This window comes from Zosterops lateralis, assembly GCF_965231275.1.
Source record: "Zosterops lateralis genome assembly, chromosome: 1".
Lineage (NCBI taxonomy): Eukaryota > Metazoa > Chordata > Aves > Passeriformes > Zosteropidae > Zosterops > Zosterops lateralis.
In genome coordinates this window covers 101,362,562-101,388,662 of record NC_139762.1, presented here as the reverse complement: position 1 = coordinate 101,388,662, position 26,101 = coordinate 101,362,562, and the positions used below count along the sequence as shown (strand labels likewise).

The 26,101-nt window shown below is 40.2% G+C and overlaps 1 protein-coding gene across 2 annotated transcripts in view; it reads left to right on the top strand.

Moving 5' to 3' along the window:
* Positions 1-4,681: 4,681 nt before the first annotated feature.
* ANKRD12 (ankyrin repeat domain 12) overlaps positions 4,682-26,101 on the top strand; it is a 59,204-nt gene continuing 37,784 nt past the window's right edge. Inside the window, exons 1-2 of one of the 2 annotated variants that reach the window (XM_083863668.1) lie at positions 4,682-4,857; positions 24,008-24,145. In XM_083863668.1, the coding sequence (XP_083719794.1) occupies positions 24,059-24,145 (87 nt within the window). In that variant the 5' untranslated portion in view covers positions 4,682-4,857; positions 24,008-24,058. Of the gene's footprint in view, positions 4,858-24,007; positions 24,146-26,101 lie in introns of those variants that run through there. The other variant, XM_083863669.1, reaches the window with a different exon arrangement.

Genomic DNA, 26,101 nt, shown 5'->3' with positions numbered 1-26,101 from the left:
TCGGAGTTAAATTCTGTTTTTACAGATTACCTGCACAATGACTATCTCATGTATTCTGTTCATGCACCACCTTTATTTCAGTAGTCTGTGAAGTTCCTTCACACGCAGTTAAAAAAACAGAATTACTGCTGGTAGTTCTGGGAACATAATATTTATATCTGTAAAGCATTTGTATGAGAAACTTGCTATCTCTTCCATATTACTATATTTATAAAATGAAATAATTGAATTGCGTACAAATGGAAAAGAAAATTCAATAAATACATACAACTCATGAGTGAAGCAGTTTCCAAACAAGCATTAAAAAAAAAAAATCTAGTGTAGAAATAGCACAGAACATAGTGCACAGAAAATAGTACTTGGATTGAAATCTTATCTGTCATGAAGTTCCTGAATGCTCTTCTGAAAGGTCACTCCGTGTGTGTAATAGCCCCGGGCCTTGCAGCAGGCCAGGCGTCTGGCACGACGCGGCACTTCTCCAGAGACATGAAATGAGGCAGACGGCATCTCACATCTTGACGCAAAGACAGACTCATTTTAGTATCCCAGTCTGACTACGCTGTTTGTTTCATTTTAACAACAAATTCTAGTCCATACAGCTTTACCTTATTCTAACCTTTGAAGTATGTGTTGAATACAAGTGAGGATGTTGCATGCACTGTGGAACTATATATACTGTGCTACAGTTATTCATGGTTTTGTATGTAACAGTGAAATCCCATGGGACTGCATAATCCTGTTGAAGGGAAACATAGTTTTGGACCTGCTGAGCTTGAAACTTCCAACTATACAAACACAAAGCTCTAGAATGCCAGACTCCGCCCATTTTCAAAGCCAGACAGAATTTTTAGCCTTATCTCACTTTTCTCCCTGTTTTATTCCATTTGCACATGACAGTTTTGATGTCTGTCTCATGAACATGGACCTCCCCAGTTCCCACATTTTAGAGATTGTTAGTGATGTTCCACAGACAAGCTGTCGGTCATTTTGATGCAACATGTGAGATTGTGCCAATCCCTTGACTAGAATAGGGTAATTTACATTATCCCTCCTGCATGGCACAAATCTGATACATCACTCTTTAAATTGAGTATTGGAGGGCAGCTACAGGACTGTGAAATGCCCACAGAGAAATTAAAAAATAACTATTACTCTTCTCTCATTATACCCACTTCATTCATCAGTTATATGAAGCTTTATGGTCCTTATATGAGGCTTTTTGGTCCTGGTTTCTCCTCAAAAAAGTTTGGGCAATCATTGTATTAAATGGTTAAAAATAATCACATCTTGCATTATTTCAGGTTTTGTTGAAATTTGAACATTTCAAACATCTCAAGTAGAAATACATATTCTGCATTATTTGTTACATGTAGCTGTTTACTATATACAATAAATTATTTTCCCAATGGTAACTTATGTAGGATTGTGATGAGAATTAACAAGGTGATCATTATGAAAGAGTTCCAGAATAGTGCAAGAATTGATTTATCCAAGTTCTCTTTTCTGTTTTTGAATAGCTGTAGATAATACCTTGTGCTTGCTTTTACTAGTAGTAAAAAAAGTGTATTTTACTAGATGTAGGACATTTTTTGTAACAAATATTAACAGGATGTAATTTTCATCATCCTCAATAGCAGAGGGTCACTAATACTAATTCTAGGCAGTAGCACTAACCTGTCAAATAATTACACACTTGCAATTCTGCAGTTAATATCCTGGATTGTAAGAGTACTGGGTGGTGAGTTAAGCAAAAAAATGAGTCAACTACAGCACCAGTCAACACATTCCTGAAACTGGTACTGCAGCACCAATAGAACTGAGTCTGTGTTTTCAGTGGTCTTGTCTGCCTCTCCTTGAATGAGGGAAAAATTAAAGAACTCACATACTATATTCTCTAAAAGTGGAAGATAAAGAAGTAAAAAAGAAACTGGGCAAGAAAAACAAAAAACTACCTCAAGAAGATTTTAAAATAGGTAGTTTTGTGAAAGGAAATGTGATTTAGGACACAGAAGCACAAGACACCAAAAGAATCCACTGGACTGCAAGGGGGGAGGGGAGGGGGGTGACGAATCTTTCCTTTGGTGAAGACAGAAGAAAGTGTGGAGTAATAGGAAATTCTAAATACCCAATCATGTGTGTGATGTTGGATAACAGAAAGGATTTCCATGATCAGCACACACTGCTAGAAAAATGTTACCTAGAAAACGTTCTGTCATTAAACAGGAAGAAGCAGTGAAATCCCATTCCAGCTGTGCAGGATTTGCTGGCCTCGGGCTCACCTGCCAGTTACCTCCTTGAGGCTGGGGCACACAGTTTCACCTCTGTGGCATCCTGCAAGTTCTTATGTCAGATTTTTGGACTGCAGTCTGAACTTTTCAATCCCTCAGTTACTAGACTGAATTCAGCAATGACACAGTTCAACCAGATGCTGCACCTTTTTGTCCTAAGACCAGCAGGTCACATGGCTGGTGACACAGGATGTTCCTCTGGGGAGGCAGATCAAGGGAAGTCCTGTGCACACCAACACTGCAGCTACAAAAGCATCTTGCAGCTGTGCTCGATGTAAAAAGGAGGGGCTGCTGGAAACAAGAGCAAGAAACAAATGCTGGGGTAGCAACTAGAGCAACTAGCAGTCAACTGACTGATGCTTTCCATTAGTCCAAACAGCAGTCCTTACAAAAGGCTTAAGGATTTTCTCCAGTTACTGATAGATATTATCAGTAACATCTGCTGCTGCAGATATTGCTCATGAGACTCCTTCCCCATTACCTCAGCTGCTGGTTGTGAACACAATACACACCAAATTTCTCAAACTCCACACTACTCGTGCACAAGGATCAAAATGCAGTTCTCAAAATGCAGGCCACACCTGTAGCCTGTCATGTTTCAGAGTGTGGATCCCTGTATAATACCATAGGAAGAAAAATTATTCTGCCTTTGGAAACTGGTCTTACTCCACTTATGCTGACATTCCACAGGCTGCCTGCTATTCAATGAGTTTGCCACTTCTAGAGATAGCCTCTGCCATCAACTGAACACAAAAGAACATGAAGGCAACTCCCTTTGTTACATGGTCACTCACACTGACAGAGCTGTTCCTGGCCACAGGACAGGACCCACTGTAACTAACAAGCAAATGAAAATGAAGGCAGTTGCTTTACAACATCAGTGATCTGGACCAGCATTTTTACAGGAAGATTGTGAAAGCAAATGAGAGAAGTCTGTCTCACACTATGCCGTGGAGCATGGGAATATGAGAGATTTTTGCTGCCATCCTCTATTCATTCTGGTACATCATGGGTGGGGATCAGAATATACATCAAGTCCACACAATAGGTGGCCACAATCAAAGTAACCTTTTGATTCTGGAAAAAAAAGTCTCTTTTCTGATGAATAGGATATCTTAAGGAATTTCTACCCAGTAACAGATTAAAGCAATCCAGTAGCAGAGTGATCACAATTAGGACTATGTGCTAAAGGGCTTTGTTTAGCTGCCGTGTCAAAAGACTACACCTGGCAGCCCTTAAGCACCTGCCAGAAGCAGAACCCACGAGTACAGCACCAGACGTGTGCTCCTTAAGTCCTGCCACACACTACTATTGTTACAAGCAGATGCAAAACTTCACGAGTGCAGACGAACAACCCCTTTCCAAGGCTCAACTAGGGCTACATGGTCAGTCAATTCCGTCACCCCTGATAAGCCTTTACATGACATCTGCCTCATTTGTGCCAGCAGGGCACCTCCAAAGAAGTAGCTGAGGAAGCTATTAGTTGTCCTGTCCTGCAGCGGCGGGCGGGAGCTGTGCCCGTGGGGGGGGGAGGGATGCAGCACTAACCGGACCGGCATCCCGCACCTTTCGCGGCCCCCCCGGGCTTTCCGGCACCGCGCCACACGCACCTGCCTCCGGGGGCTTCTCCCGAACACTGCGAGGCCTTTAGCCGCGGCCCCTCCGTCCTCGCTGCGCCCGGCCATGGGATGGAATAGTGTAGGATAGACCGGGACGGGCCGCGCCCGCCGCGCACGCGCACTGCGCCGGATGGGTAAAACTCACTGCGCCATCACCGCCGGAAAAACCCCTCTCCGGGGAGGGGGCGGCGGCGGCAGGACGGGGCGAGGCAAAGCGGGGCGCGCTGGGGGCTGTAGGTCGGGTCCCGTCCCGCGGCAGCGACCGGAAAGGCTCTCGTCCGCCGCCTCGCCCCGCGACCGGCCAGGGCCGCCGCCGCCATTTCCAGAAGGTTCCAGCGGCCGCGGCCCAAGAGGATGCGCCGCTGCCCCCGGCAACCCCCCCTCGCGCATGCGCAGTGCTCGCGCCCTATTCCCCCGTTCCAGCCCCGTCCGTCTGCGGTATCCCGCGAGCCCGTTATTTCCCGTCGCCCCGCGGGCACCCGCGCCCGTCTCCTTCGGGATGGGGCCGGCGCCGGGAACGGAGAGAAGCGGCGCGGTGCCCGCCCCGAGCGCCCCGAGCGCCCCGTCGTTGGCAGCGGCGCCGCTCGCCCGCGTCCCGTGCCCTGCGCGAGGCCCACGTGGGCGGCGCGCGGCCAATGGGAGCGCCGCTGGGAGGGGGGCGGGGGGAGCCGAGCGGCGGCGCGGGGTGTGAGGAGAGGAGAGGAGAGGAGGGAGGGAGAGAGGGAAGGAGGGAGAGGAGAGGGAGGGAGGGAAGGAGGAAGGGAGGGAAGGGAGAAAGAAGGACGGGCGGGGTGTTTGCAATCCCCGGAGCCGCGGCTGAGCCTCAGCCCGTGGGCACTGCGGGTGGCACTCGCTGCCCTGCCCGATTCCCCGCGGCCGCGCCGTCCACAGGGGCAGGAGCAGCAGGAGGAGGAGGAGGACGCGTCCCGCCGCCGCGCTCCCGGGAGAAGGTAAGGACCGGAGCGCACCTTCCCGGCGCGCGGCGGGGACCCCCAGCCCCACCCGGTGCCCGCGGGGCGCCGCCCCCTGGTCCCTGAGCCCGGGGAGCGCCCACCCGGCGCCCGCCTCGGCGGTGTCAGCGCTGCCGCCCGTGTCACGGCACCGCGCCTCCCGCCCCGCTCCGGCCGGCCGCGCTGTCAGCCCGTCAGCGCCGCGGCGGGAGCCATGGCCGCCGCTGTCACCGCCCGGCCCGGCCCGCCCAGCCCGGCCCCTGCCCCGCCGCCCGGCCTGAGGGGCCGCCGGCTGCCGGGGGTTCCCGCGGGAGGCAGGGCCGGGACCTGCGGGCAGGACGGGCAGGGCCAGCGGGGCGCGGGTGCGAGCGCGGCACGGCACTGTACACACACACATAACACACAGACACACAGGCACACAGCACACACGCCCCGCCTCCGTGTCGGGAATTTCGGCTGCTCCCTGCAGCCTGGGGAGTTGCCCGGCCGGTGCCGAGGCCGCCCGGGTTCCCGGCAGGATAAGGCGCTCCCCGCCTTCCCCGCCAGCGCCGGGCGGCCGCCCATGGGCACGGAGCGCGGCGAGTCGCGCCGCACAGGTGACAGCCGGCAACAAAGGAAGGGCAGGGAATAATGAGAGAATGCCAGGCTCAGCTCTTCGTTCTCGTTCCTCTCAGACTTTCGGGCTACCATTGATAATGTTCAGTCTTGTATAGTTGGGGTTTTGTTTTGGTGGCGGCGTTTTGGGTTTGTTTTTTGGTGTTGTTTTTTGTTTGGGTTTTTTTTTTTTTTTTTGTCTTTTTTTCTCCCCCTAAAGACTGTGTATGAGGTAAGAAATTAAAGGATTTTTTTTTAAACTTCCCAGTAAAATAAATATTTTGCAGAATCACAGAATCAATTAGGTTGTAAAAGGCCTCTGAGGCTGTTGAGTCCAACCTGTGACCAAACACTGTCACGTCAGGGAGACCGTGGCGCTGAGTGCCATGTCCTGTCTTTCCTTAAACACCTTCAGGGACGTTGATTCCACCACCTCCCTGAGCAGCACATTCCAATATCAGTATTACTATTTAATATCACTATTATTAGTTAGAGCTCCTATGGAAATTGCTCGGACACTGTCACTGTGTTCCGTGCCTTTCTTCTGTGGCCCATGTGATATGGAAGAAAGGGAATCTTATGCCTCTGAATTACAAGGTAACTCATGGGATAAAACAAATCTTTGATGGAGAAAAGTGAGTGCATGGTGATGCTTATAGGAACAAAAACCTATTGGACAAATGTGGAGCAGTCCAAATGTACTTATGTTCCAGGAAAAAATTGTCTAATCTTGGAATGCTAGGGTAGGGTGAGATCATCATGTCTATAAGAAATCAGTAACTATTATTAAAATAATTCATGTTTATTGACAAGCCATGATTTGGAGGTTGGGGACACTTCCTTCTCTCTAATTTTGAAACAGCAAGGGTGTGGGTGTTTTTCACTATACAAGTTGATGGTAGCTTGGTTGTCCTCAAGTCTTGGTTGCTGTTGGTAGGGGCATGGTGAGCTGCTGTGCAGGTGCTCTGGAGCTGCAGGGAGCCTCTGCTTTCTTTATTTCTTTCTTCTGCTATAATCTTTTGCTGTTGTTTGCTGGGTAAAAGTCCACAGAGCAACAGATCTTCAGCATTATTTGAGATGTCAAGGTGTTTTAACTGTTCTTACTATTTGAGGTTTGTGCAGGTGTTGGGTGTCTCTTGCCTTTGTCTCTTGCCTTTCTTCATTCTTTGAGATGGAAATTCAGACTCCCTCCTGACCTTGTGACTTGATCAGCTGGGGACTTTAATGTGTATTTAGTAGGTTTCTGTGCAAACTTGAGAAATGGTCTGTTCTAATAAAACTGTAGGGTTTGAGGTACAGCAGAATACTTACTTGGGAAGGTAATGGTGAACCCATTGACTGTCTGTGTCTTTTTACACTCCACCTCCCCCTTAATAGTTCTACTTTTCTGTATGTGTCATACAAGCTAAAATGTCAAGGAGTACCAGTGTTTTTCTTGGTCCCCAGAGGACCATGATGGCTTTGTTGTGGCATTGTTGGTTTTTCAGTGTGTGGTGTGAGATTCCCTTTTCCTATTTCCTGGCTTTTCTGTAGTAATCACTGAGTTGATTAGAGAGCCTTTGGTTCTTTCACAAAAATGACAGCTCAGTCTTACAAATGAAAATATTTCTGTCTTTCTATTGCCATCTCTTTGTGTGTTCTTCTCCCACCCGGAGGATTATTCAAAATTGTTTGTGAACTCAGAATACTACAGACATTAAAGCTTAGGACAGCTGTTGTGTAAGAAAGCAAGCCCCATGCCACAAACTGAAGTCTCTGTGCAGTTTCTTCCAACAGGCTTGCACAAGAGGTGACTTCTTAGAGGAAAGGGCCTTTTAATAAGCAGGCTTGTGTGAAGCTTCTGTGTTTGTTTGCTTTGCATTAGTTGCAGGAGGTACTTCTATGTTACCACTTAGGATTAAAAGCATATACTGAAAGTTGAATATCTGTTTATAAATCAGTGGTCACCAGTCATTCTCAAAACACAGTTTCTCTGCATCTTTAGATGTCTGTTTAAATTGCTAGAAACTCAATAATTTCAAACAGAAATTACTGAGCTGTTGCAGCTTTAACTTAATTAGGTAGAAGGTCCTGGGTATCCTTTTTAGTGGAAATACAGGTGCCTAGAAATGACTGAGCTAGAACTTCTTCCTCAGTATTGGGCATAAAGGCAGGAAAACAAATTGTATTTGTTGAACTGATTTAGCATGTTTAGACAGTCTTAGGCTGATGAAATTGCCTGAGAGACTAGTGCAGTTAGTCCTCTTTAAAACTGGAAAAAACTATTGATCACAAAATATGTAATGATTAACCTGCTACTGTTAATATACACGCTCAGAATAACCTACTTTTGACATTTTTTGCATCTTATCTTACAAAGTGATGGGCTGGGCACAGCTGTTTGGTGTTTCTTCTTTTCTGTGTTCTATTGCAGATGGAATATTATAAATGTTGATTGGTCATTTAGTCTCCAAATCAAACTGTTTTTTAACTACATCATTAGACTCTACTTAGATTCTAGTGACAGATGGTATGAAATAAATATTAGCACAATCTCAGTCTTGCATTTTGTGTTATTACACTGAATGATTTTATTAACAGAATAACAGAAGTCAGAGCTCTGCTGACATCTTTAGGGTTTTTTTTCTTGTCAGTTCGTTATTATTCCAGAACCTAGAAATGTCTTAAAAGTTCTTCTCTAAGCTTATGGAGGCAGTTGAGGACCTTTATTGCCACCTTGCTAAAAGACTAAATATTCATGTAGAGACATGAAGCCCTTGAGAGTAGGGCTTTGCCTTAGTTTATTTTAGATATTTTTTTCCTGGATCTGATAAAGCATCCTTATGTCTGCTGCAACTGCTTTTATCTTTCGCAAGCAACAAATGAATAAATGCTCCTCAGTTTCATGGCTTCTACACAGAGTGCTCTGGGTAGTGATAATGTCACAAGAGGATTGATTTCACACTGGTTTACGTTAGGAAAAGCCATTAGCAACATTAGAGACAGAATTAGGGGCTATATTAGAGGCAAAAACTAAAAATGCACTCTGAGGAGGAAAACTTCATGTATTTTCTTCTCTGGTCCTGTCATCCGCCTTCTACCCATGAGTAGCTTACTGGAGATAGAGAGTATTGGAACAACTCTTTCCTTGTCTTGTCTTACTTCATGAGACTGGAAAGCATCAGAGGTAGAAAGCACTTTTTCCCCTCCTCTCTGGGCTTCAGAATGTATTCAGTGCAATAAACCCCAAATAACTCTTACACATTTCCAAGTGTTCTGTGGTAGATCTTAAAAAGCTCCATTGTTTGATGAGAGCAGAAATGCACTTGTGTGTAAAGACATTTCCTGTGGTTTCCCTTCTCTTTCCAAGCCTTTTGCATTAGTCCTGCTTAAGAGGTGTCTGGCTGTCAAACCTTTTGAGCTCTGTTGGCCAGGTAACTTTCTTAGCTGGTCTGTGGAAATGTCTTCCTCTTGCTTGTTTTCTTCAATATTGTGTACAGCAAATAACTAACTGAGAGAAACCAACTTTCTGTGGTGCTCTGTACTCTTCAGCAACCTACTAATCTATGTTCTTATTACTAGTTTAATAATAAGGGAAAACGTGCCTTTCATTTAGTGTTATTCTCTTTCATATGTGGGTAATGCTAATCTGTTGACTTCAAGAAGAAACAGGTGTCTTGACATCCCTTTTACCTTTTTTAAGTAAATTTTTAAAAAAACCTGTTTTTTGTCTTGAAAGTGACTGGTTCTTTGCCTTCCTGTCCCTTCGATTCTCCAGATGACACAGTAAAACTTCAATGAAAGTTAACTGCAGTACTCACTGTAGTTTTACAGCCCTAAATAGTTATACTTATCTGCAGACAGCATTCTGCTTGTTCTCTGTTTCCACTCCATCTGTTCCCTCGCTATCTCTTTTCTCCCGAAGAAAGATTCTTTCTGTAAAGGAGCTGACAGATGATGTAGTTATTTTTGTGAGATTTGGTGATGGCCAAGAGGTGGCAATAAAGCCTGTTGAATATGTTGCATGTCCTCACGATTTAGCCAAGACAAAAATCTCTGTTATCCAGTTGGGAATCCATGAGTAAGCCAAGGTTGCTCTCTGTCCAGCATCTACAGGTTTAGATTTTTCTTATGAATGGTTAGTACTCCAGCTACCTGCTTTACCTGTCCTGAATCCTGCTGTAGCTGAAGGACCGTGAGTAGATGTTGGCAGTTCATCTGTTCTTAGGCTGTGAAGGACATTTGTGTGTGTTTTCAGTAATGTTCTTTCCGGCAGTGCTGCAGATAAGTTGTGGGTTTTCTTGGTTTTAGATTGACAAATTATCATTAGTTTCTGAAGATTTAAATAGAAATTACTGAGGTTCAAATAATAACGTATGATATAGTTATGAAATCTCTTGTCTTAGAGATCTGTAGGTTTCCAGAGGGAAAGTAGATTCCTGTGTAAAGAGTTGAAAATTGTTTGGCAGTAGGTTTGCTAATCTTATGTTTGTCGAAGTACTGATAAAAAGGCTTTTAAGTTTTATTCTGGTAGATTCTGCATATGCAATAGTCTTCCTTAATTGAAAAATATTTATTTAGCTACATCTTTAAGTAATAACCAGTAGATCAAACCTGACTTCTCCGTGTAGTTTAAAGAGTGTATCATTTTAAGCTAAACTGTGCAGGTGTTTCCTTTGAACTCATAGCTCATCCTAAAAAAGACTCAAGAGGAAGCACCTGTGAACATTCAAGTTTATAGACACGTAGATTAAAAGGGAGGACTAATGGATTTTGCAGTAAGTGTCTTTGACTCCTAAAAGCCAGAGTTCTTGGGCTAGCATATTCTTTTATTTCTTTGGAATAGATTTCCTCTTTGTAGACTCAAGGATCTCCTTTGTTTTGAGAGCCTATTGAGAATAAAGGGCGATCCCTTCAGGCACTCCGGGAACTTATCTGTGTCTGATTCTAAGAGGTGAGGTTGTTTTTCCGTGTGAATGTTTATTTTAACACCTAGGCCTTTCCCTCAGTAGGAATATACTATTTGCATTCTACACAGATATCCTGATATGGTTGGAGTGTGACACCCACACTCACAAGATACACTGGTTCTTCTGGCCACCTCTGTGAGAATGTGTTAGAATAAATGCTGTCCTGACTATGTAGCATAAGTTTCTGGACAATGCAGAAGACAGAAACCTTGTCCTATGCTGAACATGTCAGCAGGAGGAGAGAGCAGCCTGTGGCCATCCTGCTGCTGTGGTAAGAGAACATCTGCATTTCTGATTCATGGGACAGAATCACAAACTAGCTGAGGTCAGAAAGCCCCTCTGACCCATCACCCAGTCCCTCCCAGGCTCCCTGCAGGCTCAGCTAGAGCAGTGTGCTTATGGTCATGACCAGTTGAACCTGGAATTTGGCCTGATAGTGCAAGTAAAATATTATGTTTTAATTTTAGTTAGTCTGTTGGGATTCCTCGCTGAACTTATTGGTGAAGGCTTGATAAATTATTAAACTGTCAAACTTTTTTCTCATTCAAGTATGTAATAGAACCTTTTTTCAGCTGTTGTAGTTATTGTGTTTTTTCTGACTAATTTAATTTTTGAGAGTCAAAGGATGCATTCTTCTTGTACTGCCTGTGTGTGGTAGTCTTGTAAAGCTGTGGTACATTCTCCCAAGTTCTGCTGTACAGATTCTTAATTAAGGCATTTTAAAAAATAAGTTTAATTACTAATTATCTGGTTGTATAAGTAAGACTTCTTTGCACTTCATTTTGCCTGTTAAAAATGCAGTTTCTGATATTTCTTTTTAATGCAAGACAAATCCATCTACGTCTTCTGTATGTTACTTGTGCTATAACTTAATGGAAAAAGTCTCTTCCTGTGCTTGACTCTGAGTAAGCTTGTGAGTGAGAAACTGAAAGTGAAACAATCTTATTTTCTATTGCTGAAGGAGAAATATGAAAAATAGCTGAAGTATAATTAGCAACAAGAGAACTTATTCAGAAATTATTATTTGAATATTGAGACCATCTGCAAAGGAACATAGTCCTTTTTTTGATCCTTTGGATTCTTTAAAGAGGAAAAACAATTATTTATTTGAGTTGCTCTCTTTGTACTGATTCTTTCTGTGTGTTTCTTTCCAGTGATTCCTTGCAGAGCAGCCAGCCTGTGTAAGAACACTAATGTATCCTCCATGAAAAGACAAAGGGTTAATCCTAGAACAGAGAAATGCACTTGAGAATAGTACAATGCTGACAAGTGTCCTTCAGATTCATCTTGAATTCTGGCACTGGTTCAGATCCTTGCTGGCTCACGTGAAGGAATGCTGTAGAAAAAGTATAAGTGGTTCGGAAGAAATGATGCCCCTGCTCACTATGTGGGAGCCACTCCTGCTATACTGAAATGAGGGTTGATGTCTGACTTCTGAAAGGAAGATTTGTCACCATTCTGGGAGTGGCAGTGTTTTGTTTTTTTTTCCTTTGTTTCTGTTTGTTGATAATGCCAGGAGATAACCAGAGAATGTGTATCTATATGCATAAAGAAAAGCTTCAGCACAAGTCTCTCAGAATCAGGGAGGAGTTTCTGCTTTTAAATAATTCCTAACCATGCTTTAATGAAAATATCATCTGGTTTATGTTATGCAAGTTCCACAAACTTCCAGCTTTTGTACTTCAAGCTGTTCAATTTAAAATCAGTTTTTTAATAAAATGTAAATGCTTTCAATGCAGCACTTTTCTTGGTTATTGAGAGGAAATTATGTGATTGAATAGATAGTAGTAATGGTCTGCCTTTCTTTGCAAGATAATACTGGCTTATTGATAAAGATTCTGCCACTCCTGTGCAATCTGGGATGCCATTGTGACATCAAATGTCCTGCTGTTTTATGCTTTTCTAAAAAAAGTTACCTTTCCCCAAGCCTGTTGTGAAAGTTATTAATTACTTAAGACTATGGTTTTGCAAGTTCATTTGTAATATATGTATCCAGCCTACATGCTTCACTATTAAGCAACCCTTCAAAAACTTCTCTGAAGTAATGGAGAATTCCATAATCTTAAACTGGTGGAACTGTTGTTCTGAAAGTTTGTCCTGAATATAGACAACTGTACTATTTCTATATAAATCAGAGAGTCCTTACTGTAAAGACAGTTCCTTGGCCCTATGTGTTCCTTTTACTAAGCAACTAATGTTTAGGATTTCAGACTTCTGAAACTATTTGTTCAAAAATTTAAAGAAGAAAGCATAGTATTTGACCTTACTTTCTTGTTCCTTCAGATATTTTCTCATCCAGTGCTTTCCTATTTCAACTCTGTTTGTATAGAATCTTTTTAGGGATCTCTATTGCAAAGCACCATCTTGCCTGCTCACCTGTTTCCAGGGTTGTGCCATCCTGTCTGTTCAGGCTGTGTTTGTCAGCATTGGTTTTTCACCCTAAATAACATTATATAAACAGATTAATTCCTAAGGCTTTTTTTGTTGTTGTTTTTAAGTAAGAAAGGAGTTCAGCATCCTAGAAGGAAGCTGTACAAGACTCATCTAGGAAAATAATTTATCTCCTTCCTCCTTTTGCTTTCTGCCTCTCCTCAGCACCTTACAGGGCTTTGCTGGCAGTTTCTTGGTGTCTTATTTTGGATGGGTTTTGATGCAGGTGGGTGTAGGGTCCATGAATCTAAATAATTATTTGAGAGTGTCCCATCCTTTGAAATGATCTTTTTGGATACTTGTTCTTCAATATTCAGTATACTGTTGTGAGATGTTAAAGTAAAGCCTATGACTTTTTTTTTTTTTTTTAACTTCTTCCCTTTTTAGTTATACATGTGGAAGAACTTTAAAGGTCATTTAAAGATACCTGGGATCCTTCTTCTTTTCCTCTGTCATGTTCTGCTAGTAATTTTTAAGTCTTACATGCCAAACAATATTCAATTGGTTGACATAGCACCTGCAAGGATATTTTGACAAAATGTTAGTTTTTAATGCGTTTTCTGCAGTGCCTTGGAAAGACATAAACAGTAATTAATTCCATATGAGTTTAAAAGTGTGATACCAACAAACTGCTTTGATTTTTTTATTTTTTTTTTTTGTTCGTAATCTTGATGTGTGGAGTGACATTTGCAGTGGGAGGATCTCAGAATCTGTTTGAGACTGGGAACTTCAGAGAAAGTAGAGGAAGGAAATGGGAGGAGTGTGTCGCAAAAGAAGTGAAACAAGTGCTTCTTGTCAGTATTTGCATGACTTCTTGTTGTGTTCTGCAGCGTGGCTAACCTTTACCTTCTGCTGTGCCAGAAATGCTGTCTGCTCGGTATTAGAGCAGCACTGCTCATTTGCCCTGTTGTACACAGCAGAATTGCATCATGAGTGGATGGGCTTTTGGTTGATATTCCACTTTAAATGATAAACTGTTTGAATCTCTGGGGTTAAATGTGTTTGTGCAGTCTAGGTTACTGCTCCAAGAAGAGTCCTGTGGCAGAAGCTGGAATGAGTTCTCTAACTTAGGAGAAGGTTACAGGATGAGAGGGTCCCATGTTGAAGGAAGTTGAACACTGACCTTGCAAATTACCTATTTTCAGTCTGTTTTGGGATTTGTGTGAGCTACTGGCTTTTTATGAGCACACGGAAAGTGTTTTCCTCACAGGGGATATCTGCTTTGAGACTGTTTGACCTTTTTCTTTCTGCAGAGGTAGGGAAGAGTGGAAAAAAAAGTTGAAAATAAAGTCAATAGTAGCTATGGTCTAACCAAATATTAACTACTATCTAATGCAAAATAATCTGAAAAATAAAGTCTTTGATGTTACAAGTGTGACAAATTGGTCAAACTCCTCACTTCATTTTTTTCTTCCTTTCATTATTTCTGTCAACCCAATTTGCTGTCTGTAAAATGAAGGAAATAATGCATTTTCATCTTCCAGCAATATTGTGAAAATAAATTAATATTTGTGAAGGAAGACGGACCACTCCTGGTTTTGATTTATGAATATTTTTGGAGTTGTCTGGGATAGGTGCTGCTTTTTATTTAGGATGTTGCTGTTTTGTTGGATTTTTTTTTAAAGGTTTGTTAGACATTTCTTCACTTTAGGGAGGTAGAAATCAAGGCAAGCTGAAATAGCAGGGGTCATGTTGAGAGTGAGAAATAGATTATCTTTCTCTAGGAGCAGGTGAAGCCACTTGCTGCAGCTGTTTGTGGTCCTTGGTTCCTCAGAACTTCACCAGGTTGTCAGTATGTTGTTTTCATTCTGACAGGTAGATTTTGGAATTTTAGTTCAGAATTTGTGAGGCTGGAAATGTCCAACATACCCCAGTAAAAGCTGCAGTTCTTACTTGGTTGACATTTAATATAACGTAGTAGAAGCAAACCTTTGTGAAGATGAGCAGGGGTATTTCTAAGGACAAGCTGTGACATGGAAGAGGAGTCATCTCTTGCTGTTACTGCAGCATGATTTCTCTAATGAACCATATTTATGAACCCATTGTGCCTATAAACTTCCATGTAACACATCTCAAAGACATACCGGGGTGTGATGTTTTCAATCAGTAAAGAGGATTTTGTAAATTAAATCTTGGGCCAAAGTTTTTCTTCTTCCACAGTGTGGTGTTTGTGAAGTGCTGCTGCATGATTTATAGGTGCCTACAGTTAGGAAGTTTTGTTCTTTCCGTATTTTTTTTTACTGTGTTTTTCTGCTCAAGTATCAAACTCAAACTGGTCTGTGTAAAGTCCGACTAAAGCTGAAAATGTCTGACTGATGAGATAACTGAGAGACTTAAATAGACTTCTAAATATCTCTTCACCTAAACTATTCTTTACTTCCATGTATAATAAAGTTCTTGTATTCTTTGATAAACTTTTGTTTAGTTAAACTAAAAGAGGAGAAAAATCTTACTAAAGGTTAATTAGAAAGCTATAGATTCAGTCATGCTCTTTAATCAAGAGTATTTGTTATAAAGAAGTTGACAAGTCTAGGTGCTACTACTACCACAGAAATCAGTTGAAGAGTGTTGTGAAATCTGTGGAACTTGAAACGAAGCACAGGTAAACTCATGCTCTTAAAATAGAGATTATCTATAGGAGCCCAAGGTCCTATATAGACAAGTGCAACAAAACCACTGCAAAGGTTTTGTTTGTTTTCTGTATAGGAAAGAGTTGTATGTCCTCTCATATTTTCTTTTTTTTTTTTTTTTTTTTCCTCTTCCTAGTAGAAATTCCTAGACTATGAGATACATTCCTTATTTTGCTAGGAAGCAGTGGTGAGTTCCAGCTGAAGTATTGGAAAATCTTTCTTGCTGCCTGAGCGCTGGCTGTTTTATAGGGATTTCATCCTACCCCTGTATAGTGTAGTCTGGCCTGCAATGAGTGGGTACTTCAGAGAATATTAAAAGCTGTTCTGGAGATTGTGAGTAGTCACTGTCCATGCCTGTTTTACTGTTATACTTTATTTTATAAAGGACACCTTTATAAAATGGAGTTCAGATAAATAGTTTATTTTGCTTGTTGGAGAAAGATTTGTACAATTCTTATATTTGGATCTCAGTATCTGAACATTTCAAATTAAAATGTAGGAGTGCTCTCTGATAGGACAATGAGTCCATTCTGTTTATTTGCTAGTATCTGAGGAGTCTCAAAAAAAAAAAAAAAAGGTGTATATCCAATTTATCTCATGGCACGTATTTCTGAAATATATGTTTATTAGGCTGATGCTTTGTTTTCTTCAATTTTTTGGATATATCCACTAAAATCTGGTAGGGAAAAGTGCTGCGAGGGGAGGCACTGAGGCATTGTTTCTGAGATTGCACAACAGGTATAGCAAAGGAGTGGAACTAATCCCAGCACTGCATGTTCTATCCATAGCGTTGTCTCAAGCATTGTGCAAATCTTAAAGAAAAACTGTAATAAAAAAGAATTTCTCACTTCTGAACCAAGAATGTTTTGTCATATTTTTATCGTCAGATGCTGTAAAATCTGCCAAATTTGTGACTCATGTCCATGCTGGGTACTGCATTTGCACTTAATACAGCAACAGACTGTTGCCTTAGGCACATTAGTTTGAGACTGTGTTGGAGCTTAGTTCTTTCATCATAACCCTGACACTGGAATGTGCATGCACTGAACCGTTGCAATTGTGTGAAAAGACCTTGTGAATATTTTCCAAATAAAAATGTTCTTGTCACCTTTCATCTGCAAAAGCCACTGCGCGTATCATTCAGACAGTGCTCTCTCTAACATACTAAATTGCTGTGCTACCTAAAGCCAGTAGTGGTTAGTAATTTATTTGCTGGTTACTGCCAAAGAGCTGAATTGTGAGTACAATGAGACACCATGGAGTGCAGGGCAAAAAGAACCTGGTAAATTGTTCCGCTCAATGCATTTGAAGATATTATAGTGTGTACCACATACAGGAAGTGGTGAGGGTAAAAATACAATCTCAAATAGTACAGTATACACAAATAGCCTTTTATTTAATCTTTTCTTATGCAGAATGTGTTTCCCTTTGGTCTTGTAAAGAAAGAATAATACAGTTCTAGCCTGCAGCAAGAGGCAGGCTTGCCAGTAGGGATGTACTGCAGTGTATATTTAGTCCATTATAGCTGCATATATCTAATGTAGTATCAGCTTCTTAGGAAAAATGTTTTTACACTCTAGATTTTGTACCTATTCAACTTTGCCTTTGGCACCTAGGCAGTTAAAACATTCCCTAATGCTACTTAGCAGTAATATGTGCTGGACTACAGCAGTACCCTCTGTTGCTAAATGACTGAGAGGAAGTCTTTTTTTTAGGGGGATACATATAACGCTGTTTTCATAGGACTTGCACAAGAAACCTAAAACTATTTCTTCTCAATAAAGTCTTTAATGACCTTTCCAATGTCTTCATTGTGAAGATCAAATAAACTGCTCTAATGATTATGGAATAGCTGTATTGATACAGTTTTCTGCAATGAAGACCTTGATACAGATTTTTTTTGGCTGCAGTCACTGAAGTTTTGACCTTTCAGAACAGTATTTTGTATAATGTTCTGATGAGATTTTTAAGTGCTTGCTCTCGGCAGTGTCCCATCCTTTACCATTATTTTTGACGTTTTCATGAGACATCAACAATGTTCGAGACTTCATTTCTGCAGGTATGTCTGTCCAAGGAGATAGTGGAAAATGGACCACAGGGATAAACTGGTCATTCTCCATGTAAACATAAAAGGATACGGAACGCTCGTGCTTTTTTACAAGGCATAGGAATGGCAAGGCTAAAGGCTTCTGGTTTGTGTTCTGTAACACAGGAAAAAGTATTCTGGGGAAAATAATACTTGTGTGTTGATCGTGGAGTCCCTTGTGCTTTTCTCCCAGAGGCAATCCCTTCTTAGCATTGTCCTCTCAAGTCTCTCTCTCCACTGCCTCCTTGTCGCAGTCACATTGTGTCATTTGGCTAATCTGAAGCTTTAGAGTTATTTCTCTGTGTGGGAGATACTGGGTTAGAATACAGACAGGCGTTCTTTCTGTAGATGTGGTGTTTAAACTGCAACCCAGAAAAGCATGTCCCTGTACTACTGGCCTTCACTGCCCTCCTGTGTGTTGTAACCTGAATGGCCTCTTTCCTCACAGTACCAAATTGCTGGTCTTGTGCCTCTTAGCACATCCCCAGCCTCTAACTGAAATATCCTCAATAATCTTTTGTTCTGTCTCAAGCCCTTTTTTCTTACTGGACACTGTAGGTGAAAATCTAGATGCTGATCTGATAACACGTTCATTTACCAGGAGCCATTTCGTTGTGTAGCAGTTGGCTCTGGTTGAGTGACTGTGTGTAGAAGCACCGAGTTCCATATGAAGAGAATAATTGGCAGTGCTGTTACATCTCCTATCACACGTTTCATTTAGCATTAATAATTAGTTAACCTCTCTTTTGGAAAGAAATCACTTCTCTGAGCTGTTTGCTGAAGGATGCTTTTGTTGTGAAATAAAATACTGAAGTCATTTGCACTTTCCTGATAAGAAGAAAAAAGAACACAGAGTGTTAAACTTAGTTAAATGAACATCTTTTCGCTGAAACTCTGCTTCTTACAGGATTTAAAAATACCAGTTTTCTGTAGCTATTTGGTCCTTTGTACTATACCCATTCCCTTTCTCCCAGTGTGTTAACCTCATCTGTCTTTGACACACTCCCACCAGAATGCAGATAACATTTGGTGTGGCTAGGCGTGAGCTACCTACATACTTCTTAATTAGCCAATGTGTACATACGGGTTGGCCAGCTGGCTTTCTCTGAACAGAATATGTAATGTTGGCTTTTGCCTGCCTTTCCCTCAGTTCAGCTGTTCTTAGACATCTCTCTTGTACTCATCCACTAACTTTCTTTTTTTTCCTTTGGTAGACTCTTAATAGCTTTGAGATCTAGATCATACCAGTAGTTTCAAAATAAACTTGGAAGAGACAAATTTCTAGGGCTGGGAAGGAGGAGATTGCTAAGAGAAAATCAGGTCAGTCTTAGTTTAAATCAGTGACTATCCTCTCTCCTCTCTGTAGTTGAGTTTCCTATGTGTAGTGTTTTCAGAGCTTGATTCCTCTTGATTTAAGCTGAGAAATGTGTTTAGGAATTTGTTGAACGTGCTCCAAACTTTAATGTGGATTTAGTACATGGAACTGCACTAGAAGTACTCCAGTGCAAATCTGCTAAATGTGACTAGTAAATTTGGGATTTTTGTTACCAGCTGTTCCACTCTACAGATTTGCTCTTGATAATTCTTTACTTCTTGCTAATTTAGATGTAGCCATAGTTGTCATTTTCAGTAGTTTAATTTCCTTAAAACATTCTGAAGCATTCCTGTAAACTATTTATAGCAGAAATTTTTTATAGTTGATCCACTGTTTCCTAGTCTGCAGTAAATCCTTGTTGAAAGAAAGGGATTTTTGTTTGTTTTCTGTTTTTCTTCTTCCCTGGAGATAAAGTAAGATATGGAAAATATGGGAAAGCAGAGGTAGTTGAGAAGATTACCTTACTCTAGACCCCTGCTTTTTAAATGCAAATGCTTTCTAGAGCAGGAGGATAGACGCAATGTCTTGGAAATTAAGTCAACTACTGGTATTCTTACAGTAAGTTAATCTTGTGTCCCCTTGCTTTGATGTAGTAGCAGCAGTCAGTTAACCTTCAAAATCAGCTGTACCACAGGGCTGCCAAAGAAAACCTGCCCAAAGCATCCTGCAACATTTTGCTGTAGGTGTTGCAGGCAAGACACTGAACCAAAAAGGAAACAAGTAGTTCAGTGAGCACCAGAACTAATGATACTTAATTTCTTAGCAATTTGTGTCTTGTGGTTGACTGACTCTGATAATGTGCAGTTCTCAACTGAAACTTCCCCCCATAACTAAGAGGGAAAAGGAAAGTGGTTCACAAAGGCCACTTCATGTGGAGTTCTCTTACAGGCAGTACATCATGAAGCTCATAATGAAGCCTTCTCATGGGAAGAATGGTGATGGATTATTATTGTTATTCTTATCCACTGGCCACTTCTTCCCGTGAAATTTGTGAATGCTTAATATTTGAAAATTTCTGCTGCTGTCAAATATAAAGAAAATCCATCTGTAGGCTTGGAAGTCATTAGTGAATCATACATGTGCCCCTAACACAAACACATGGGGTCTTAATTTCTTAGAAGACCAGATTGCAAGATGTAAAGGAGTGAATGACAGTGGCAGCAGCACTGTTGTAGTACTACATGAAATCCCTGTTTTTTTCATAGGTAAAGACAAGCTTTTTCATCAGTGCTAGATGTAAACTTATACAAATTAATACAGTAACTTGTTTGCATTAGAATTTTATTCTATCATTCATTTTCTGTAGCTAATTGTATCTGAAATTCTGCTGGTTGGCGGGATTTTTTTGGGATTGTTTTATGTGTCCAGGGTTTTTTAGATGAAATAATCCTAGTGTTTTATGTCACTTCCCATAGATCTGTCTAAATGCTTACTTTTGTTACTTCAAGGAGAAAACAGAATTTTTAGTTCCTTAGTTGAAAAATGACTGAGAGAAGAGTTCAGCAGTATTTCCAGTACTATGGCTCATGATTGGTAATGAATGGGCAGGAAAGATGTCCAAACATAAAAAAATCTGATTTTGTTACATACAGAGAAGTTTCTTTAGTAGGAAGCAGATACTGTTTTATTGAAAAGCTTGAAATCAGTTTGCTTGAGAGAAAGCACAGCTGTCTGTGCCTTTGTGTCAGATGAAAAGCAAAGACACTGCTTGTTGTGACAGAGGAGAATAATTTGAATGTAAAGAGCTTAACTTTTAATTTAGGGTTCTGGTGATATAAAATGTGCCAGCAAGATTGCCTAATAAACCAGTAATTGCATTAAGAAATAAATGACTCTGAGGAAAATTCAAAGCAGACAGATCTAGGTTTCCATGGAAGACCCTATTAATATTCTACATTTTAACTATGAATGCAAACATTTGTGTTTAGAACTTGAATTGAAATGGCATTGAACTTCAGACAAATAGAAATAAAATTTAAAATGTCAGTAAAATCACTTCTTCAGCAGAAAATTTTATTGTATATACTATTGCTATGTAATGACTGGTTGAATAATTTGCCTAATTTCTGGGCCACCGTAGTGATATTTTAATAGTTTTTAAACTATTTTTAAACTACCCTTTATGGAAAATATTTTTTTCTCAAATATGTGAAGCATTTATGTCTGTTTTAAATTTTGCACAGTGATTGTGCAACAGAGTCTGGTACTTGAAAAACTTTATGCAAATAGTGCTGTTTGTTAGTCTTACAGTGTGTTGGTTTTGCTTTGATAATACATTAAAACTGAGTGTCACATACTGAACTTCCAAAGCAGTTTTTTTTCCAAAACATATTTGACTTGGGTCAAGAATTTGATAAATTCATGTTTACTTTTGATCACAGAATCACAGAATGGGTCAGGTTGGGAGGGACCACAGTGGGTCATCTGGTCCAACCTCCCTGCTCAAGCAGAGTCATCCCAGAACACACAGCACAGGACTGTGTCCAGAGGGTTTGTGAATGTCTCCAGTGAGGGGGACTCTGCAGCCTCTCTGGGTGATCTGTCCCAGTGCTCGGTCACCTGCACAGTAAAGTTCTTCTCATGTTCAGGTGGAGCTTCCTGCACATCTGCTTCTGCCTGTTGATCATTTGGTAAAGAAAATTTAAACATCCTATGCTTTCTGTTTTCATTTACTTCTATTTGTGTATTAAGCTTAACCGTATTATTAAAAATACCTTTAAATAAAATCTATTTTGAAAGTGTTTTCATAATCCTCTTGCCCCCATACAGTACTTGAGGCTGGGTTTTTTTGTTCTACCATTTTAAAAAGTGAACTGTTGCTGTCCATGTAAGACATGCAGGGAGGTCAGGCCTTCTGTGAAGGGCAACTCTTTTTGAGTTCATGTGGTTTAGCCCCTGCAAGTGAGGCAAATGAGATCAAGGGAGCCCAGCCTAAGCTAATAAAATTTTACTAAGCTCATGAAGTTTGGCTTCTTGCTGTCATGCACTAGGGAATGGCATATGAAATCAGCAAAGGAAGAGAAGCAAAGTAGGAGTGGAGGTAGTTTCAGGGACCCAGGTAACAGTAAAAAAAGGAAGGAAAGGAAACATCAGTTTATATAATGAGAAGTATTCTGATTAAAAGAATAAAGAAAACTTTGACCCATTGAGTGTTTAAAAGTAGTTGTAATTATGATACATACAATGGGAATTGTTACAAATGAAACTTACGGAGAGGATTTGAGAGGCTAAATGAGCAGAAGCAGATTTATGACTTGTCACTTTTTAAACTCATGGAAACATATTTGCTACTATGGTAATACACTATGTTTGGTCTAATCAGCACAGTAGTATTCACAGTAGTGAAGATGGTAACTTGTTGCTTCTTTTAGGATTAAGAAAAGTTTTTTTAAATTACAGGAAACTCAGTTTAGTGCTTCTTTCTCTTCTTTGAACCGGTAACCATTTTTTGTTCCTGCAGCTGTTGTAAAAAGTGACTAAAAACAGAGACTGACAACTATGTGCTTTGATGTTCATTAAAATTGAACAATTACTCTCTGTATCAGTAGGGCTGAATAAATCCTGTTAACACTCCACAAATGAAGGGAATATACTAATCTTTCTTTTGTCTTAGGTAAGAGTAGAACAGTCTGAGTTTCACAACATTGTATCATGTATCCTAGCAGAGACAAGGTTCTGGTTATAGAGTGTGAGATTGTTTCTAATTAATCTCTTCCTGTTTTTCATAAGCTTGTGGTTAGTGTTAAAAAAAACCCCAGTAAAACAAAAAAACCACCTCCTCAGGTGTAGAAGAAAGGGAGGAAAACAGCAGACCTTAGTGCAACATTTCCTACCTCTCTGTCTCAAGGATTTAGCTTTTTGAAATTTTCTTCCCCTCCTATTCTGGAAGATTAAGGAAGTAGCATGTTACATTGTTGTATACAACAGTATTAATCTTGGACAAATATTTAGATTTTCCATAGTTTAAACCTTATGGGGGATGGATGTGTGGGCAGGATGTAGAAATTTGTTTGAATATCAACATCTCATTTCAGGTGTAGTGTTCAAAATGGTTTTCTCAAAGTCATCTGCAGCAGATTTGTTTTCAGTTAGCTGTGTCAAACCAAAATAGCGGCCATCATCCTAAAACAGCAACAAGCTCTCTATGTGATGATCCCAAAATTTTAATAGTAGAGCAACAATAGAAATGTTGCAACTGAAATGATGACTTGATCAGGCATAAAATTATGACAGCTCAGTAAGATTGTGATTACGTAAATATTTGTAACAAAATACATCAGCTCAAAGAGACCCATATAAAGTCACCAGCTCTGAAGTGCTGTCAAATGCAGTTTTACCTTTTGTGTGACCTTTCTTCTCAGCCATTCTTACAAAAAGGGTGGCTCTTTCTTCTGTGGAAGAGGCAGGTCGGACATCTTCCATTGTGTGAATCTGTAATGACACGTGTTTGGTATACGGTGGAGATGAAACACTACACAGCTCTTGGAGCTTTATATAGATGTATTTCTGTCTCTAGTGGTGGCTTATGTAATTGATCTGATAGACAGTGGAAATTAAGGTTTCTAGTTCCAGGTTTAAGCTTTAGAGGATTTTTCTTCTAACAGGCATCTCTTGATCCAAGAGAAAGAATAAAAAATCACAAGACTTGAATTTCTTTCCATACTACTAAGAATATACAATATTTCAGTTTCCTAGACTAGGAAACTTAATTTCTCTTCCCAATATTGCTAGAAACCTTGTTCATCTTTCTAAGCCCTAGGACATTTAACACTAATTGAGATACTGAACCTATTAAAATAGCCAAAAATGTTCAGTCTTCCAAAAAGGTAAGCTAGAGGGATGAGGCAGTTTAGCAGCTGACTTGGTGCTTTTTTCATGACACTGTCCCCAGTGTCATTTGTGTTAGGCATTTTGGGGTTTTGCCCCAAGGTCTGAGCTGCATGTGAGGAAAAGGCTTGAAGCCAGGTGTCATTATTAGTCATTTTTTGGGGGTACTGTTCAGCTCTGCTACCATCTGCAGTAACATTTGTCCTGAAATGACACTGCAGTGTGTATATTTATGTAATGTTGTTTGTTTGTTTTTCAGACACAGGATGAACCCACTGATACAAGATACAACTAGCTAAACAGCTATAAAATGCCCAAATTTGGGTCTACAAAAACAGTTCAAGTTGAAAATTCTGACAGCAATAGCACCATGGTGGAAAAAACAACTGCAAGAAAGGTAAAAATCATATTAATGCCCATTTAATTTCAGTAAAATGAAGCGTATTTCATGATTTTTGTTGGTGTAATTGGAAGAGATAAATATGAATCTGTGTTCTGATATCTTCAGTATTGAAATAATTTATACATTTTTACAGTAATTCAATTGTAAAATAAACTGTGGGACAGAATTCAACTTTTATTGTAACTTGCAAATTAATCTAAAAGAAAGCTGGGTCCTTTGGTGTTATTTGTTGTAAGTTAGTATATAGTCTCCTTATCTTAGCTAATGTGAAGTTTTCATGTACTCACAAGAACACAGTCCATATTTTATTTTATTTTGTTTTACAGTGTGTTACTCTCTGTAGCAAACACAAAACATTTGTGAAGAGCACAGACCAAAGAAAAACACCGTTTTCCAATATTCCTCTATAACACAGAGACTTGTTCCCTCTGTGAGGGAGGAATTAAAAGCCAAATGCTGCAAAAAGCTTAAGAGTAGCTCTTGTACAAGGGAATCCCATCTGAAAATTGCACAGTCCATTTTTGAGTGTTGGGGAATGAAGGAATATAGGAAGTCCAGTCATGCTGAAGGGTGGTTTGTCATTTATAAATGTGAAGTATCCCATGATTTTTGGAGTTCTGGAGACAAGGTTCAAATCATCATAGATTCTCCTATTTGTCTGCCTAGTACACTTGTACAATACCCCGTGGGTTTATCTGTGCTACTAATGAATAACAGAAGCTGTAATACTCTGCATTGAGAATGATGGGTGACATGTATATTGCCCTAAGGAGAGAGAATCTGTTTGTTTCCCAAGAATCTTTAGAACTGTCTTCTCTAGAAAGGGATTTTGTGCGTGTGGTCATACTTACCCTTTTGTTAAAATCTGTATTCTCTGCAAGACCATTTGAGGAATGGATATAATGCAGGAAGAGGTTAAAAAACAGGAAAGGATAAGATGATTTAGCATCTATTTGTAACTTTTTGTCTTCCAAAAACATTCACAGAAACCTTTAGACTTTGTTGTTTCATTGGTCCCAGTAAAGTGAGGCAAAGGTAACTCTTTCTGCTTGCTCCGATGAACTACTTAGATAAGAAGAGGAAGGTAACAGTAAAATAGGGAAAGGAAATTGGCTTACTAGTAAAAGGAATGTTGGGTTTTCTTTCTTTTTTGTATTTATTCTGGTCTTTGTTTGGGATATGGTCAAGTTAATTTAAGTGTTACTCAGTAATTTAGGGAAAGAGTAGGGAATAGAAGTTTGACAAAGGCTGTGAATATGAATCGCAGTGATGGACTGATTAAGTTGATACCAAAAAAATAACCTGATAAACTGCTTGCACTGTTCTATCCAGTGTTGCTCACTGTCCACCCTGGTACAGTGTACAGCTCGAGATTAGAATAATGTAGGGTTTGATTTGGAGTTGTATGATATAAAATGATGTGTAATAGAAGAACCTTAATAAAAATGGAGAATTATTATTATTAATGGAGAATATAAGTGTTTCAGTAAATGTTCCTGTACTCAGGTTTTTAGCATAATAAATAGAGTTGTCATATTTTGAGAAGAACTGAATACATGGTTTTGTTAAAAGTTGCTTAAACTGTCACATACCTGTTCTCTAACACATGGACAATTGTCAGAAGTGTTCAGATGGCCTTTGACTAATCTGAACTTTCAGAGTGGATTAGAAAAGACAAAGAAATTATTGCCAAAATGTCATCATTTAGATTCAGCCAAGAAAATTATTTGAAATCTGGCAGGCAGTAGGCTAAGAGTAAAGTGTGAGTTTGAGCAACAAAAAGTCATGAAGGCAAATCTGTACTACATACGCAAACTTAGAACTCTGAAGTAAAGATTGTCCAGCCCAAATCAACAGTGATAATTTTAATGAAATATCTTTAAAAGGTAGTGAAAATATCTGTAAAGCAAATAAGGATTTTTTCTCAATGCATGAACATTTGCAGCCATG